Source organism: Pseudopodoces humilis, chromosome 25 (genome assembly GCF_049639895.1).
Source record: "Pseudopodoces humilis isolate 2021_Gansu_Grassland_sample_001 chromosome 25, ASM4963989v1, whole genome shotgun sequence".
Lineage (NCBI taxonomy): Eukaryota > Metazoa > Chordata > Aves > Passeriformes > Paridae > Pseudopodoces > Pseudopodoces humilis.
This window is the reverse complement of record NC_142224.1, coordinates 1,620,908-1,639,052: the sequence shown is the minus strand read 5'-3', so window position 1 is coordinate 1,639,052 and position 18,145 is coordinate 1,620,908. Positions and strand designations below refer to the sequence as shown.

The 18,145-nt window shown below is 46.1% G+C and overlaps 1 protein-coding gene across 4 annotated transcripts in view; it reads right to left on the bottom strand.

Annotated features, from left to right (window-relative positions):
* CDON (cell adhesion associated, oncogene regulated) overlaps window positions 1-18,145 on the bottom strand; it is a 54,847-nt gene that overhangs the window by 22,953 nt on the left and 13,749 nt on the right. For 3 of the 4 annotated variants that reach the window (XM_088066783.1, XM_088066782.1, XM_005528444.3), the window contains exons 2-8: window positions 11,433-11,569; window positions 9,126-9,398; window positions 7,484-7,630; window positions 7,069-7,212; window positions 6,078-6,365; window positions 4,978-5,247; window positions 3,727-4,059 (exon numbers count right to left, since the gene is read on the bottom strand). In XM_088066783.1, the coding sequence (XP_087922909.1) occupies window positions 3,727-4,059; window positions 4,978-5,247; window positions 6,078-6,365; window positions 7,069-7,212; window positions 7,484-7,630; window positions 9,126-9,398; window positions 11,433-11,508 (1,531 nt within the window). In that variant the 5' untranslated portion in view covers window positions 11,509-11,569. Of the gene's footprint in view, window positions 1-3,726; window positions 4,060-4,977; window positions 5,248-6,077; window positions 6,366-7,068; window positions 7,213-7,483; window positions 7,631-9,125; window positions 9,399-11,432; window positions 11,570-13,573; window positions 13,595-18,145 lie in introns of those variants that run through there. The other variant, XM_088066784.1, reaches the window with a different exon arrangement.

Below are 18,145 nucleotides of genomic sequence, written 5' to 3'. Positions count from 1 at the left end.
CACACAAGAGGACATTCTCCTACCCCGGTTTCTGAGGTTTTAGCTGAAATTTAGAGAAGCTTTGAAAGCTGCACAACTCAACTACCTCATTTGAAAATTTATGCTGAGAATAAACTCAGTTTACAGGAAGATCTACATGCAATTTAATACCAACACATTTCTAGAAATCCTTCTCCAGCCTCCTCCATTCTATTTACTTTTGCTGGTATGAAAAAGAAATCTATATAGTACCAGAAGTCTAAAAGAGGCCACAAGACAAAAAAAAGGCCCTGTTCAGCTGATGCAGGGCTCATCAGAATTCCAGGCAGGGAAAGGATGGCAGGTTGGACATCTGAGATTATCCAGGACAAGAAAACATCAGTACTTAAAGCAAGAAGGTTTGGGAAGCAGTGCAGCTCCTCAAGGCTGCACACGGCAGCTGCAGGACAGCCAGATGTTCGGAGCCCTGTCCGTCCCTTCAGATTTGTGTAGGTTTATGTTACGTGCCGGGGTCTGGAAGGGGAAGGGAATGAAGGGAACTTGGTTTACAAAACAAACAAATTCCTTGGTAATGTAAAGCCTAGGCAGTGTTAGCCTGGCTGACTCAGATTCCTTCAAACCTCCATTAAAATACCAGCAGCAAGTGTGGCTGCTATTTTTGGCCACTTTTAAAAAAGCTGGGAAGGAAAGTTCTCTTTTCAAATTGAAGACACGCTCTCGGCAAGCATTCCTTGTTTGTTTCTTCTCATCTATTTAGCAATGCCACAAAATTCAGAGACAGGAAGAAGTCAACAACGTGGGGAGGATGTCCCCAAAGCCCAGATGGTCTTAAAATGCCAGGCACTCCCAGAACAATCCCCGAGCGAAAGGGTATCTCTGCTGTCAGTGGAGCAGCGGGAAGGGTGTGATATTGAAAACAAATGGGAGGAGGTGGAAGGCCCTCAGCAGCGTGGTGGACCCCGAGGATGTGGGTGGGCATGGTTTGGTTTGACGCCTGCTGGCACTGGGGACACGGACTCTTGGAGTGGAGAATGAGTTGTGGTTTCAGCTGGTGACAGCAGACCCAGTGCTGTGTTCACTGCTGCAGGAGGGGAGTCGTCAACAACTGCTGGGTTGTATTTTTGCTTTGGAAAACAACCCCCGGGTAACAATTCCCATTAAATAATTCAGTTCTAAGTTCTTTTGGAGAAGTTTCTGGTATAATTACTACCCATATAACCCAGCATCAGCCTTCTCTCTGCTGCTGTGTCATTATGCAACTTTTTTTGGCTGTTGCTCTCAGTGCCATATCTTTTCTCTTAGCCATGGGGATTTTTCTTCCCCAGTTTCCCAATCCCAGCAGGAATACCAGCAGCACTGAGCTGAGTCAGGCTGAAGGCTGCATGCATCCAAAGTCCTGATCCCACCAGCAACTGGAGAAGGATTGAATATCCCGAATTTGGGCATTAAAAGAATGTATTCATAGAATCTTAGAACGATTTGGGTTGGAAGGGACCTTAAAGGCCATCCAGTTCCATGCCCCACTGACCTTCCACTATCCCAGGGTGCTCTGAGCCCTGTCCAACCTGGCCTTGGACACTCCCAGGGATGGGGCATCCACAGCTCCTCTGGGCACCCTGTGCCAGGGCCTCTCCACCCTCACCCCTTTCTATTGAGGAAGAATTTCTCCCCAGTATCCCATCTAACCTGGCCCTCTGGCAGTGGGAAGCCATTCCCCCTTGTCCTGTCACTCAAGGCCTTTGTACAAAAGCCCTCTCCAGCTCTCTCAGGCATGGGAAGGGCATCTAAGATCTCCCCAGATCCTTCTCCAGGATGAACCATCCCAACTCTCCCAGCCTGGCTCCAACTCACACATCCCGTAATACCCAGTACTCTACTCTCTGCTGTCGTTTCTCCCCTTCAGCTATCTCATTTTGAAGGGGAAGAGCCCTCACTTCTTCAGCCTCTCCTCCTGCAGAAACCTTTCCCCACCTGCTGTGCTTCACAGCCCCTTTGCTTGTTCTCCTGCTCCCCTCCTGACCAGGGTACAGCCACGGGCAGAGCCAGGAGCTCCAGGTTTGATCTCTGCTGTGCAAACAGCTCACATTCCCAGGCACCTCTTCCCTGCTCCTTTAACAGCCAGAGGATCTTCCCTGCTTTGCAAGCTCTCCAAATACCTCAGCACAGGCTGGAAAAGCCCTCTGAAAACCTGAACACAGCGCATCAGCAAGCTCACCCACACCTGGCACGTGTTTCAAATCACATTAGGCTTCTCAGAGCTCCTCTAAAGTTTCTGTGGGAGCAACTTCAGCCCATTTGCCCCTGAAACACCCACCTGTGTCGACTAAATGCTCCTTGTGTTTTTCACTCCCACTCCTGATACTCACTCTGCCTGCAGTGTATTTTTCTCCTTCCTTTCCATTAGATGAAGTTATTTTGGAGATTTAACCTTGTGTTCAGCAGCTCTGGGAAGCTCCTGCCATGCAAGCCAACCCCACAACTGTCTAAAACAGACTTAAAAAAGGGAGGGCCATGGGTACAGGATCCTGAGGCATCATTTTACATTTTGGTGGTTTCTCACTGTGATGGCAACTGAAGTTGTCCTGCCTGCTGTAAGACCATGCAATGAATCGCAGCCTGGAATAGATCCAACAAAAGGAAAAAAAAAAACAAACCCATTTTTCAGCCAAATGGGCTCTCTTACTGTGTACTGGGACAAGGCAAACTACAGGACTGGGTACTGAGAGGTGCTTAAGCTGATCCTTCTCCCAAAGAAATGCACTGGAATCCCAGCTGAAGTCATTCAGGTGCCTCAGAAGTGTTACCTGGCAGAAATTCTTCATTAAACAGCTGAGTGTCTGAGCATGTCTTTGGCATGGCTGGGAGCTGTTCTAAACCCCTAACAGCTCCCAGAAAGTCCTCAGGGACTTTTATATCAAAACCAAATGCCTTAACCACCCTCTGCACCATAATCAGCAGCCAGTACAACGTATTAGAAACCGATAAAAGTTAATAAACAAAGCATTAAAATTGAACTCACTGCCATAAAATTCTGAGGCAAAGCAGTGGGATTTTTCTCTTTAACACAGGCTGAATTCTGGGATGATATTTGGTTTCGTGTTTCCACTCAGCAAGGTCCAAAAATAACTGATTTATAAAACTACATGATGGGATCACTTTCTTGAGGTTTCTTCTTTCTTTTTTCCCCCTAAGTGAACCTTTAAGCATCTTTTCATGTTATTTACAGGAGTTTTAAAATCTAACCAAAGAACTTTAAATATGGGGCCACATATAAAATCCCACTGACCTGAAATCTCCCTGGCATTCACCTAAATTAACTAAGGCAAGGTGCTGAAAGAGCTGAGAAACTTAAGTAACTTCATGTAAGTACAAATCTGTATCTCAGTTCTTGAGGGAGCTCAAACCTGATATTAATGTCACTTAATATTCCAATGTGAGGAAAGGCTCTTTCCCGTCTTGCTTTAGTGTAAGTACTGTCTTTTCCTAGGAGAAATTTCAAGAAAGAAATAAAAACCCACCACCCTCAGATAGTTTTTATCACATATAAGATGCTAAGTCCATGCAATGCACACAGCATTCCTCCTTTGTCTAAGGTGGGAGGGAGGAACTGGTCCATGAAGACAACTGAGACTCCTCTGCTTCCTCTCCCTGAGACTCCGCCCCACCCACCTGCCACGCATTTCTTATTTTGAGGCATTTCTCTCCTAAATCAGGGATTCAAGAGGGAAGTTTGAGGCTTCAACTTACGGACTGTGAGGAAGGCTGTGGACAGGGCAGAGCCGTGCTCGTTGCTGGCCTCGCAGCGGAACTCGCCGGCGCGCTCAGGGGTGACGGCCCGCAGGCGCAGGGAGCCCCAGCCCACCCGGGGCACCGAGGGGCAGGAGGGCTCTGGCCCTGCCCGGGGGGGGCTCTGTGCTTTGGGGTGAAGCCCCTGTTGGCCGATCACGAGGCCTCTGCTGTCGTACCAGCGGATCAGAGGAGCGGGCAGGCCGGTGGCATTGCAGGACAGGGTCACGTCCCCACCAGTCACCACAGTGGTGTTGGCTGGGGAAGAGATGATGATGGGGACAGAGTCTTTGCCTGGGGGGAAATACAATCAAAGACTTAATTCAGCTAAGGGATATGACACTTAATGCCAGAAGAAGTCAATATGATTTAAAAAATCACATGTGGTTCTTTCTGACCGTTTTAACAATTATTTCTTCTGTACACAGCTTTTCTAGACTCCCCTTCCAGACTGAAGGGATCAGCACAGACTCCTCCTTAGAGAAGGCTGATAAAAACCTACACTCAAACCACACTGTAAATGCTCTAAATGACGAAGAGTTGACTGTCAGTGAGGAACACAGTGCAGGCAGGACTGGCTTAATCCACTCCCCACACACACAGCCCATGAAATCTCTGCTCAGCCAGGCTCTGCACAGCTCACACCAACTATAACTGGTCCAGAGAAGGTTCAAGCTGTGCATGACAGGGAGAGAACAGGGACAGCAACAGTCTTGCCAGCATCCTTGTGCCAGCAGAAATCAACTTCTCTGGGTATTAGAAGGTATCTTAGACAGAAAAGAGATCAAAAAGACTACTGCTACCTGATCCTGCCAATCTGATAGAGGGGAAGTGTGCATTAACCCCAAACCTGATGATTGTTGTGTAAACTTGATTATGGAACAGGCTTAACTACTCAGCAGCCAATACTACTAGGAGTACCAGCTCATCCAGCACAACAGGATCCTGATTCTATTTAAGAATAAATCACATCATATCCAATCATAAGCTGATTTGATTGCAGCTGATAATCCAGGTTTTAAGTACTGAGTAGTCACACTACCCCAGAAATCCCTACATCTCTTAAAATCCAGCTGAAAGCACCTTCTTTGTAAGATTAGCAGTCAGAAACAAATTAATACATAATCTAGGGAAAAAAAACCACAACAGAATAAAGCTTAAAGTATAAATGCTTCATGTGAGTTCTTGAGGGCTGCGAGTAAGTGCTCCTACCTGGCTGGACACGGAGTCTCCCTGTGGATTGCACAAATCCAATTCCATTGTTTGCCACACACTGGTACAAGCCAGAGTCCTCCAGGGTGACCCCACAGATCCGCAGGTGGTTCCCTGAGGGGAAATGTCGTGGGGAGGGACGGAGAGGAGCAGCGTTGTGGAGCCAGGTGAGGGCAGGAGCAGGGCTGCCACCAACGTCACACCAGAAATGGACGCTCGCTCCAGCAGCCACAGTTTCATCCTGCAGCCCCCTGGAGAGCGAGGCAGGTTCTGGAAAAGGGAAATGATTCTACATAAATGACTTAGACTAAGTCCTGAAAAAACCACTTTGAAACATTACACAGGCTTCTCACATCCAAAGGCTGAGCAAGTACCACAAACTGCAGAGCCCAAAGCTGGTTTTCTCACACATGGGCTTATGTGAGTGGTTTCTCCCTTTTATTCCAACAGCCGTATGTTTGTGTTAATCTTGTAAATAAAACACTTCTATTTTCAAAACAATTAATTAGTGACATCCCCCACAAAGAGGTGTGTTGTGCATCAACACCCTGTTTTCTGAGTAACTCCAACATACGCATTTTAAAACCCAAACAAAATCTGTCACGAATGCAGAAAAACTCAAATACCAGGAAAATCTGCTACAATGGAAAGGGGAGGTGAGTAACAACTAGCAGCTAAACAAAAGAAGCCAAATATATGATTATGTTTCTTTTGCTTTTGTTTATGTTCTCATCCAAACATATCACCTTCCCTTGCCAGCTTTTTGTTCACATACAACCTCAAAAGAAGCAAATCTGGTCCCAGGCACATTAGTGACACTGGCACTCTGTAGGAAAATAAATGGATCAGTTCTTCCCTTGGAGTTTGTTATCCTTCAATTATTTCAGACTGCAAATAGTTTGAAGAGATAAATAATTATTTAAATAAATAATTTCAACTTGGGAGAAATGATGGAATATGGTCATTATAAACAGATCTGTATTCTTTATTTTAATATGGTTGAGAAAGAATGCAAGGCTGTTTGGAAGCACATGCCAAAACTAGCAGGTACACGAAGGGTACGTTTGTTGCCTGAATGTGAAAATGTCTTTGCTCCTTACCAAGTACAGTAAGCGAATAGTTAACATATTTCAGTGTTGCAGAGTCACTTCCCACCACGCAGGAGTAATTTCCAGCATCCGAAGGCTCAAGCCGGTCCGTCACCAGGTGAGAGTGCAGCAGCTTCCACCTGCCTCTCCTCAGGACATCCCGGCCATCCTTCAGCCAGCGGATGGGGGCTGGAGCTGACCCACTGACCACACACTCCAGGGTCAGGGCGCTGTGCCTGGGCACTGCCAGGCTCTGGGGAGCCAGCGGGTGAAGGATCTGGGAGCCACCTGAAGAAGGGCCTGGAGGAAAGGAGATGAGTCATGGAATACAATCACACAATGGTTTGGGCTTCTGGTCACCTTCCACTAGATTGGGTTGTTCCAAGCCCTCTGCAGCCTCACCTTGAACACTTCCAGGGATGGGACAGCCACAGCTTCTCTTGCCAGAGAGCCTTACAGCCTTCACCACCCTCACAGGGACCCAATATCTAATCTAAACCTACTCTCTATCAGTGCCATTCCCCCTTGTCTTGTCACTCCAGGCCCTCTCTCCCCATTTTTTTTGTAGGCTCCCTTCAGGTACTGGAAGGTCACAATTAGGTCACCCCAATTTTCTTAGCTTTCCTTGCAGCAGAAACCAACTAGGCTTTTAAACCACACCCTCCCATCCCATTCCCTGTCCTCCTTCATGTCTTTTGAACAGCACACCTGGGACTGAACATGATGTTGTAACACTGTCTTCCAGAAGTCCTGCTCCAAAATAGATTTGGGGACAGAAGTATCAGCAGTATTCCCTTTCCAAAGGTGACTGCCTGGGATTTAAAAGCAGTCACACTGCTCCTCCACAGCAAGGGGAAATAAGAACCGAATGTCCAAAGAATGCAGGACAGATCTTACATAACATGGTATTGGAGGCACTGATAGGCCCTTGCTAAAAACCTCAGGGATGTTATTTATTCTGTTTGAGCTGTATTAATTCTGGAAAGCTGAACTGAATACTCACGTGTGACTGTGAGCTTCCGTCCAGTGAGTTCTACTCTGAGGTCGTGAGTAACTGGGTTGTACACTGCACACCTGTAGGAACCTTTGTCTTCTAAAGATACATTCAAAATTTGCAGGTTTCCAGATGGAAGAATTAGGTAGTTGCCTAAACAAAGTGGGGAAGGAGAAAGAGAATTAAATTTAATTTCGTTTCAAAAGATTTTTGTTATTTTTAAAGTTAATTTTTCAGCTATACCTATTTATTCTATATATACAATCACAAAGAAATCACCATGCAAAGGAGACTAATTTCCAGGGGTGGGTTTAGATAAAGAGATTGGCACAGGAAGGTTACAGAGAATCTTTTTCCTTTAGGTTCAAAGAAAAAACTCCAGGCAAGCTTTTGTTGGATACTTATATTGCACAGAACACCTCACCTGTTGATTGTTCCAGCCATTTCCCCCGCACTTGGAAGCGAACCTGTGCTTTGGGGTGACTTTCTGGTACCTTGCACCTGATGAGAGCTGTGCCTCCTTCCTCTGCTGCAACAGCAGCCATCCCCAAAGCATCAAAGTCAGCTAAACCTGCAGAGAGTTGGGAACAGGGTTAGAGCAGCCACGGCTTGGAAGAGGGGAAGGGCAGCAAGCTCAGTCCTTGTGCTCAGAATACAGTCATGCTGAAAATCATGCTGATTTCCTTCTCTGGTGTAGCTTTTGGACATTCACAACAACAGGTCTGGTCTATCCTGCATCCCATTACAACATAAACCCTCCTTATCCACTTCCTTATCACAAAGAGCACCAGCTTTTACATGGGAACGGTGAGGAGAAAAAATAATTCCTACATCCCCTCAACTACTCCCAGAAAAGCCAGCAGAGACACTGGAAAGGCTGCAGGACTCCTGACAGGCTCTGCAGGCACTACAGAAGACAATTCACACTGACAGCAGGGAGCCTGTCCATAAAAACATTGGAATTGTCTTTTTGGGATGATAATGAACACAGCAGTGCCGTGAGGCGGGCACAGAGCTCCCAGCACCTTCCTGTGTGCTGCCAAAACCTCCAAGGGAGGAGGCAAGTGTACTCTTCTACTCCATGTTCAAACTTCTTTGAGGCTGTGAAGTTTTCCTGTGTTGGCCACCCTTGGAGTTCTCTTGAGAGGGGCTGGCCATGGGTCAGTACTTTACCAAAACACTTCTAAGCGATTTTCCTCCCAAGGGGATTTTGGACATGCTCCATAGATGAGGTACCCTTCCAGAGAAATCACTCAAACCCTGCTTGACAAAGACCTGATTCAGACAGCCCACAGATCCTAAGGAGACAAATCACACTCATGCAGGAATATTCTCATTCTCAGCACTGCATCGTCCTTTCCATGTGGAAGACATTGTCCTTCCTCTTCCAAACCCCTTGAGGTCACATAATTTACAGATCAAGCATCGAGGCAAAGACTGATCAGAAGAACCAGTGCAACTAAGAGAAGGGAAGCTGTCCCTAAGAGGAGAAAAGACTGTCCCCACCTGAAGAACATCAACTCTGGTTTGATCAAATCAAATGAAAATGAAAATCTGCAGCTCCCACTTATTTCTCAGGCAACAATTTCTCCTCAACTCTCAAATGCACTTCTGCAATGGCATGGCAGCCCAGCTGCTCTTTCCTTTGTGAAGGGAAGCACTTGGGAATCTTGTATTTTTAGGCCAACCCATGGAAATTAGTATTATTTCATTGAATAACATTGGTGTTTGCTGAAGGAAACCCTTGAGGTCCTTCAACTCTAAATGAGGCTGACACCAACACTAAATCCATCAGGTATGGTTTGGTCTAGCTGAGGCTTTAAAAGCCTCCAAGGATGGGGATCCACAAGATGGGGAATCTGTTCCAGGGCTGCATCACCTGACAGGTCTCAGCTGATGTAATTTTTTAAAAGGCAAGAAGTGTATAATCCATCATATCATACGTACTGGCTGGGGAACATTTGATCTAGGCATTTTCTAAAAGTCAAAGAAGAACAAACCATACAAGCCAGCTAAGCTCTGTAGAATTGGCAAGGAGCAAAGAACAGAAATGCAGATGAACTCACTGCCCATGGACACCGTGGCCGGCTGGCTCAGCACAGCTCCCACGCTGCTGCTCGCCACGCACTGATAGCGTCCACACGTCTCCGGGCTCAGGGACACGATTGTCAAAGATCCTGACTGGATTTCCACTTCTCCCACCCTGCTGTCCAGAGGCTCCCCATTAAACAGCCAAGAAATGTGAGCTGAGGAGGGCTCGGCCGAGCAGCGGAGTTGGACGGGCTCACCAGACTTCTGGACAGTAGATGAGGGCTCAGAAATAAAACAGGGAGTTAAATCTAAAAGGAAAAATATACATATATTGAGTTAGAGACCAGAATTTTGCATGGACACAGGTGGTAAGGTTAACAAAGTGCTGACTGGTAGGAAAGACTCACCCTATAAAGGGTCCCTAAACTCTGAGTTGCAAGTGATACTCAAGCAAGTGTTGCCTTTTCCTTGGCAAGAGGAACTCAGGAGAGATTCCTGCTCACTCTCAAACACTGGGAAAATGTCAAGATTCAAACCCCACCAAGGGGTAACAACAATTAAACGGAGGTAGGCGCAGTAAGGGGGAAGTACATCCCCAAGTGTGCACAAGGCAGAGGCGTCACGCTTGCCAGGGCCAGCAAAAATTGGAATCCCACTGGATTTATCCAGAGGAAAACAGCACCCGTCACCTGAAGAGACGGAGCACAGGAACACGCAGCTGTAGCTGATCTGTCCCATATGAAGCAGGCCTGGACGTGACTTGTAAAATGCTAGAAATGGCAGGAGCCTGCCAGGTATTTACACAGAACCGTCTCCGAGTCTGCAGAACTAATTAAAAATAGCCGGATAAAAAAAGCTGGACGAACAGCAAAGGCTCTTGCTAATTCCAAATACATGGACTTCATCAGGACAAGGATGATGAATTGGGCATCCATTATCTTTACTGAGTAAAGATGAACAGAAACAGGAAGAGCTGCTAATAAATAAAAGGTTCAATTCCACAGAACTTGGTTATGAGAATCCATTTATTTGCCAGAAGAAAATTCCTGCTTGTTGGAAGAGATTTTTTCCTATCCTGGCCAATGAAACACTGGGAAGTATTTCCATTTGTTTTCTATTGAATGCTCCCCTAAAGATTTTGCATGAAGGAAGCAAGCAAAAGGCAATTAACACCAGTAATACTTAATTGGTTAGTAATATAAATTAGGAGAAAAAACTAAATTAAAAATAGACACATTGGCAGGGAAAAACAAATTCTATTTTGTAAAGGATCTAAGGAATTCCAGATAGTATGGGTCAAGATGATATTAAATGACATCCAAGTCAGAGACAGTTTTCTTATAGGTGGGGCCCTGGGTTCATGCTTTTCCTCTCAAGTCAGTCCATCCCAGCTCTGGTTATGAGTTTCAGATGAGAAACTGCACATTTTTAACTGAACCATAAACTATCTGCATAAACATAAAATAAAACTGGAAATTAAAGTGTGGCTTCACTTAACAAAAAAAGATGAAATCCATAAAAATGGTATCCAAGCATTTCGCAGGACTCCAGATGTCCATTTTTAGCTTTTAATTAGAAAACTGTTTTTCCTATTAGTTCAGTCTGAATTTCCAGGGATAAGAGGGAAGCACTGACCTTTCAGTTTGCTTGCCACCAATTGCTATGAAATCATACTGCTACTTTCATCCTCGCCCCTGCCCTCACTTCTGACACCAACACTGCACTTCACGTAAAAGGCAAAATTGGTAGCAGTGACCCTGCAGCTGGAATTTATCTCCTATGACTGCTTGAAAAATAAAATTTATCCCATTTGCTCATAACGATTGGCTATGAAGTGCTAAAAGTAGTAAAAGCTTCTTTTTTGTGTGGTTACATTAAGACAAGCTGACTACACAGAGCAGATGTGTCAATTAAAACCATCCCTCTTCTTTTTTTTAACACCAGAGCTGTTCCAACTGCAGCCACGCATCAGCTTTCGCATTTCAAAGGGCTGATTCCCCTCTCCCCCTGCAAATCCAAACCCCTCCCGACCCCTGGGAACACGAGATGCACTGCATGCAGCAGAATCGGCATCCAGATGAATCCATGGAGATCCCAAGGAACAAACCCAAGCGACGCAGAGTCTTCCACGTTCTGGCGCTTGTCTTGAGCCAAGTTTTCACAAGCAAAGTCACATATTGAGTGTAAGGCTGCGTTTCAGTGCTCCACGCTTCCTCAAAAGCAGTTTATTGACAATATCCATTCACGCTGGCCACTTTGAAGTGCACTCCCAAGCGTTGTTTGTTCCAAAGTTTGGGCTCAACCCCAAAACCTGCAAGTCCCCGGCTTGGGCGAGGCCTTACCTGTGCTGGTGGCAGTGACAAGGCTGGTGGCAGCAATGAGCAGCAGTGCCTGGAAGCGCCTGGGGGCTGGATGCATAGCGCCAGATTATCCAAATTGAAAGCCTGAAGCTCCAGACTAAGATGAGGCACGGAAACAGCTACAAAACAAACAGGCACGTGTCTACTGTGAGTTTCAGGAGTTGGTCTTTTGACTCTCTTACAACAAAGTGTTTGGGATTTAAAAAAAAAAAAAGAAAAAAAAGCACAACCAGGAAACAGCCAATATTCTTTGCAATATAGAAACCATCTGTAAAAGTGAGTTAGAGCTGAAGTTCACTGTGGTTCCAAGGACTATTCTTAATGTAAAAGTTTTTCCACAGCTGGGGCATGAGGCATCCGCATTGAACCGCTCTGCCTTGATAAATTAGACTCCGTTCCGCCTAGAGGAGCTGGAGTCCAAAGTAAACAGCTTATCTATTGGAGATAATATTGTTTGCAAACAATAATCATTTGACCATCTATCATCAGGCTGCACTTGTTTTACAAGTTTCTATGAATCTACTGCTGCGATGCTCCTGCCGCTCTCAATTGCTCTAAAGCTGCTCACTGAGACCTGTCATCTGCTGGCTCCTTCTGCTGGGCTTTGCAGGCAAACCACAGCAAAGAAAAAATACCAGTATTAGTTTTGTTCTCATTTATATTCCCAAAAAAATGGTGCTTTCTCCTATATCCTTTTGGGACATCCATTATATCCACTTTTATTTCCATGGCTGCTTCTAGAGAGGGCAGTCTTTTCCTTGGCTGTATCACACACAACTCTTCAGCTATGCAAGATCTCACTTTCATCATCAAAAATAAAAACTACATCATTAAACCAGCAAAACACAAACTAGTTATGATCCCAGAGGTCTCTTCTAACCTAAATGACTCTATAATAAATTATTAAACCAGCAAAACACAAATTAAATAATGGAACTGGCAACTGAACTTACAAGAGGTGAGCCTCAGGAACAGTGTTTCTGACACTCTGAGTCTCAATCAAACACTGGTTTCTCCAAGAAAACAATAAATCCACAGCTGCCATTCACGTAAATGTCCTACTGGCCTTGCATAATGCTATGATGGATAAGATCTGAGCTCATTTAGCACAGTTACTTCATTTATCAGCCCAGCCATACAATTCCACTGCTGATAACACTCAACATAAACTTTAAACATCTCATCTATCAGCTGTGTGTATAAACACGTATCCAACACACACACACAATAACTGGGAGTTTTACTTGAGCACAGAAACAAGTGCAGCAATACACATGCTTGGTAGGAATAAGCCTCAGATTATTGGGTGTTCACAGAGCCATTTGCTTTCCAAGAAGCTGGATCCAGATATCAACAGCAAAATTATTCTTGTGGTTTATTTTAAAATAACCATGTTTTATCATCACAGCATCACTGTAAAGTATATATGCAAATTAAGCATCAGGAAAAGCTTCCAATCTTAATTAAAGGATGGCTCTGGATTTTATGGAGCTGTTTGCTCACTGCCACTTCTGCCCACAAACTGCACCCTGGGTTACACTGACAGCTTGAGAGGGCGGCAAGAAAAGCTGTCGAGTTCTGCTCCTGTTTCTGGGCAGTTTTATCTGATCCAGCAAATTTATTTCAGCTGTTGGGAAGACCCGGTGATCCTGTGGCCCAGGCTGGTTCCCAAGGCAAGCTGGGGCTGTTTTGGGAAGCCGCAGATGGCAGAAGAGCCCAGCTGTGCCGAAGGGGTTGGTTTATTTGAATTCTCCCTCGGTTCAAGGGCAGGAGCGCTGCTCCACCAGCGCACGCAGAGGACAAAGTAAACACCCAGAGAACTTGTTAACATCAAACACTTTGCTGAAGAGGGCTGGGGGCAATGTTGCTTTTTGCCAAATCTTCCCTCCACTATTTATTTATCAAAAGCAACGAAACGTATATTCTGGGTCAACTTTAACCCCAGCACATGGAGCTACCGGGTTATTTTGCAGCTGTCTTTTTAAACAAGGCCAGCTCATTATCTTTAACTAAACTTTATCTTTGGAGATCTACTTTATCCAGGCTCTGATTTCCCTCTGTTTATCTTTCTCCTTACATGTTCCTCGCTGCCAGTGTCAACAGCTACTCCTCTTTTGACCTACCAGTTTGGCTTTTGCAGCCTTGTGGAGTGGTAAGATCAACTGCAAAGCAGTGAGTACACACAGAGAGCCACAAACACCAAAGTTCTTTGACTGGGGGGGGGAAAAGGAAAAATATTGTCTTTAACTGGAGTGGGATTGTTCAGCATCAACACTCAGGTATCTGAATGAAACTTCTCGACATCTGCTTCTGAAGGGATGGCACAAACATCTTGCTCACTGGTAGATCTGGGAACACAGGGGAAGATAAGACCCAGCAACACAACATAACCCAGAAATGCTTCTTTCTTTCTCTTCTGCAGATGGTGACACTGCAGAAGTCCCTTGTTAAATACAGAGAAGACAGCAAGACCACAGCTCGTAGTTTTTTGGTCTTTAGAAAACCCGTGGAGAAACTTTGCCTCTTTAATACTGTACTTAAAAAGCCCTAGGGATGGAAAAACGCAACTCTTCCCCTTTGCCATCTTCTCAATAACCCTGAGCTCCCATTTTGACAGCAAGTACCAGTTACTGGGGACGTGTTGGGATCTGAAAGAGGAGCATCTTGGTTAGATGTGACTCCATTTCAGTGTCCTGGACTCCAAGATGAACTCTGCTCAGAACAGTTCTGCCCACTGTTCACTGTTCCTAGGTTGGGAGGATGTATCTCCATCACTTGTGCATCAAATAGTTGAAATTATTTTGAAGTAAGAGGTGTCACTGTCTGAGCATTTTAAACTAAAAGAGGAATTATTCATATAAATAATCTTCAAGGTTGAATAGAGACGGATGTGGTTTTTGTGGATCAGGAAAATGTTTCACTTTCACTGGCCATTTCTCCAGCCCAGCAGAAAGGCACAGCATGGCAAAGGCCACATTTCTCTCACTTCCACCCAGACCTCTTCACCTAAAGTCATCCTCCAGTTATCTTCACGCAGCACTTGACCTCCTTGTCAGCTCTAAAGTAGGTTATTGCTCATGGATCAAGGGCAACAAGGAAGATAACAGACTTGTGTCATGGGGAGGGCTCACCCTGACCGTTCCAATGGATGCCTGCCCCTCAGAAGCACACACAGGGACACCCAGAAACGTGTGCCTGGCACTTCTGGACGTAATTAGTGAGATGAAGTATTTCTGCACATGACAATTCTAGCTGTGTGCCTCATTTGTCACAGACCCTTTATGAAAGGAGCCCCTGAGCACAGAGCTGTGGGGACAGGCATCCAGCAGCTCCCAGTTTCAGCCCCTCAACCTCTGGAATGCCACGCACAGACAAGAGAATGTAAATAAACCATCACCTCTAACTCCAAACAGAGGGGAAGGGACAGCTCAACAGTGGTTTCCCAGCACAGAAGCAGGGCTGTCCCCAACACCAGACTGGCACATCAGCCTGGCACAGGATGCTGCAGGGGAGCTGGCACACAGTCACACACCTGGCACAGCCTGGAGACCTCACCAGGATGGACATGGGTCATCCTGGACCAGAGAGCAGCCCCTGGGCTCACTGAAGCACCCTACTGAGCCAAGATGGGGAGGCACAGGCACCAGAGCTGCCGGGATTTCTGCAGCCCTGGCAGTGACTCGAGTCTCTTCCCAAAGCTTTGTGTTTGTCACTGTTTCTCCAGAAACCAATGGCCTTCAATGTACAGCTCCACAGGTCTGGTCCTGGCACTGTAACTTAACCCTCACCTCCCAAATAACTCACTCCTACCCATGTTCACCCCCAAATAAGGTTTCATACTCTAAAACATGACAAAATGCTGTTTTCTATGCATTGCCATGGTGCCAAGCTCCAGTGTCCTTCCAAACACAGCTGAGATCCTGCCCCGCTTATTTACTGGACCGTGAACTTCTCCTCTCCACCCTTGCAGCTGAGACCAGAGTCACTATGAAAAGAGCATTATCTCATCCCCATTTTGGTTTAGCTCCCTGAATCATCTTCCTGCCATCTCAGACCAGCTGGCAGGACAACACCAGAACCTCCCTTGCCAAGAGCAACCACCCCATCTCGGATCTGTTACTGCACTCCTGCTCCATCACTCCCCGCTCCAACACTCTCCCAACCTCCAGCGAGCTGCTCCATGAGGAACAGCTAAATGAGGAAGGGTTTCTGCACCACCCAAATGCTCCAGGTCCTATAAATGTTGGGTAGAGCAGGAGGAGGAGGAGGAGGAAGGAAACAGCACGCTCAGGAACAGAGGGAGTTATTCAGGTTTCCCACTCCACCTCCAGGAGCTGACGGCCTTTGCTAGGAAGTCCAAGGAAAAAGTGACTGAGCCTCAGGAGCAGCACTGCCCACCAGCTGCATCGTGACAGCCCTCTGGAGTATACCAGCTTTGGATACACAGATTTCCCATTTTTTTCCTAAACAGCAGCAACTCAAAATTGATTAATCCCACCTCACTTTATAATGCCATATGTGATTTAACACCCAAAGCTTGGAATATTTTTTATTTTTTTCCCTAGGTCATTTATTAGAATTACCAAGAAAAATTTCATTTTAGCTTGCTATCAGTACAACAAAACCCAAATTCTCAAACCACCTAAATTTAGAGCAAATGAATCCCCTTGAATTAACTAAAATACTCTGGCTTCAGCGTGAGCAAGCTGAGTTAGATCATTAAATCTCACACCAAGACACCTTTAAAAAAAAAAAAAAGAAAAAAGAAAAAAAGGAGGTATTGAAGCCTGTGGCATTCCAAGAGAAAGCAATCAGACATTCCTGCCGCTCGGCTCCTCAGTGATCTCCAGAGCCTTTGATCACTGACTGTCTTCATGCTGTCCTCCTGGGGTCTGGCAAAATGAGTGTAACAGCTGGCACATAGCCTTCATTAGCCTCTGGGCTGGGAGCAGCGGGCTCCAGCCCGGGAGCCACCGGCAGCCTGCCCGCAGCCGAACCTCCCGGTCCGTCCGGGGCGGGGACAGCCCGGGGGACAGCTCGGGGACACCTCGGCAACAGCTCCAGCTCGGGGGACAGCTCGGGAACAGCTCGGGGACAGCTCCAGCTCGGGGACAGCTCGGGGACAGCTCCAGCTCGGGGATACCTCGGGGACACCTCGGGGACAGCGCAGGTGACAGCAGAGCGCTCCGCACCCCCCGAGCCGCGCTCCTCATGCCAACCCGCGGGGCTCGGCGTGCCAAAAGGCAACGGAGCCGGCCGAAGCCTCGTTTTTATGAATGCCTAATGACCACTCAATCATTAACATCAACCTTTAAAAAGCAAATGCAGCACCTACAGTGTTCATTACCCTCCCCCTCCCCCCCTTTCAGGGTCTCAATCGAGTCAGTCAAGCGTGCAAACCGATCCTGTCGCCAGCAAAAGCATTTCCTTTCACTGTGGTCAGCCAAAAGCAGGGGAAAAAAATGGAAGTGACTTGGAGTTATGGCACCAAAAAGGCCAGACAAGCAAGGAAATAATCAACTCCACATGAGCCACTTCGAGCCCATCACAATGAAAAGGGCCTACGACTAACCCCAGGAAAGGTCAGCGGGACTATGGGGGTCAGAAGCTGAAAAAGGCAATAGCGAGCAGCTGCCAGCTGCAATAAGAATCAATGTGTTCCTAATTACACTCCGAAGAGAGGGCTCGAGCGCCGGGAAACGCCGGGCTGTAATCACAGCTTGGGCAAAAAACATTCAAGTGCTCCTGTTTTACTCTTCTCCACCTCGAGCACTGGAGCTGCAGTTTGTGTGCTGCTAAATCACAGGAAGCCGAGTGCTGGAGATAAGGAGCCAGGCAGCTACAGAAGGGCTGGGGAATTCTGCGAAAAATACCATAATTGAGCATTTGTGTTGGAATTATGGCATCACCAGCGAGAGGATTTCGTGAGTGTAAGCAGTAAAATTACATTCTTCAAAGGGATTTTGCGTGTGCGTTTAGGAAACACGCAGAGCTCTGCCGACCAGTCCCATACGCCTGGGATTTTCTCAGTCCCCCAAAAAACGTGAAAGGGAAAACCCCAGAAAAATCAGTTTTCTGACAGCAATCCTATAAACCAAGTGTGAGAGACACAAACGGGTCAGAACACAAGGAAATGGACACCAAAGGATCCACAGAAACACTGAATGGAGAGGCAGTTAAAAATTACAAGAAAAAGCATCCTTTGATGTTCTGTTCGTATTTATTTATTGCATTTTAAACAAATGAAAGTGCACCCTCCAGATCCTTATCGGAAGGATAAGGATCTCCTGAATAAAGGAGAGAAATTACAGTTGCTCAAATTTTGCAATCCTCAGTTTGGATTTCAGTAATGCCTCCACATTTCTGCCCATGCCTGGCACCTACACCCATCAGTGCCAAAAGCCAGATCCAAGTGCTTCCTATGCCACTTCCCACCTAAAGATTCAATTGGCATTTTTACTGCTTTTTAGGTAACATATTTTTATGAGCAGTCTTGTATGGAGCTTTTTTATTGCTTCACACTATTTAAAACCCCTATGAATCAGTGATGAATCCAAAGAACAATTTTAGGAATTGAAGGCCCTCATCAATTGTGTAGCAATTTCTAATGGCACATCACCTTTCATAGAATGGCTTGAATTGGAAGGGACCTTAAAGACCTGAAAGTTGATATTTTTGTCAAAATGCAGAGCAAG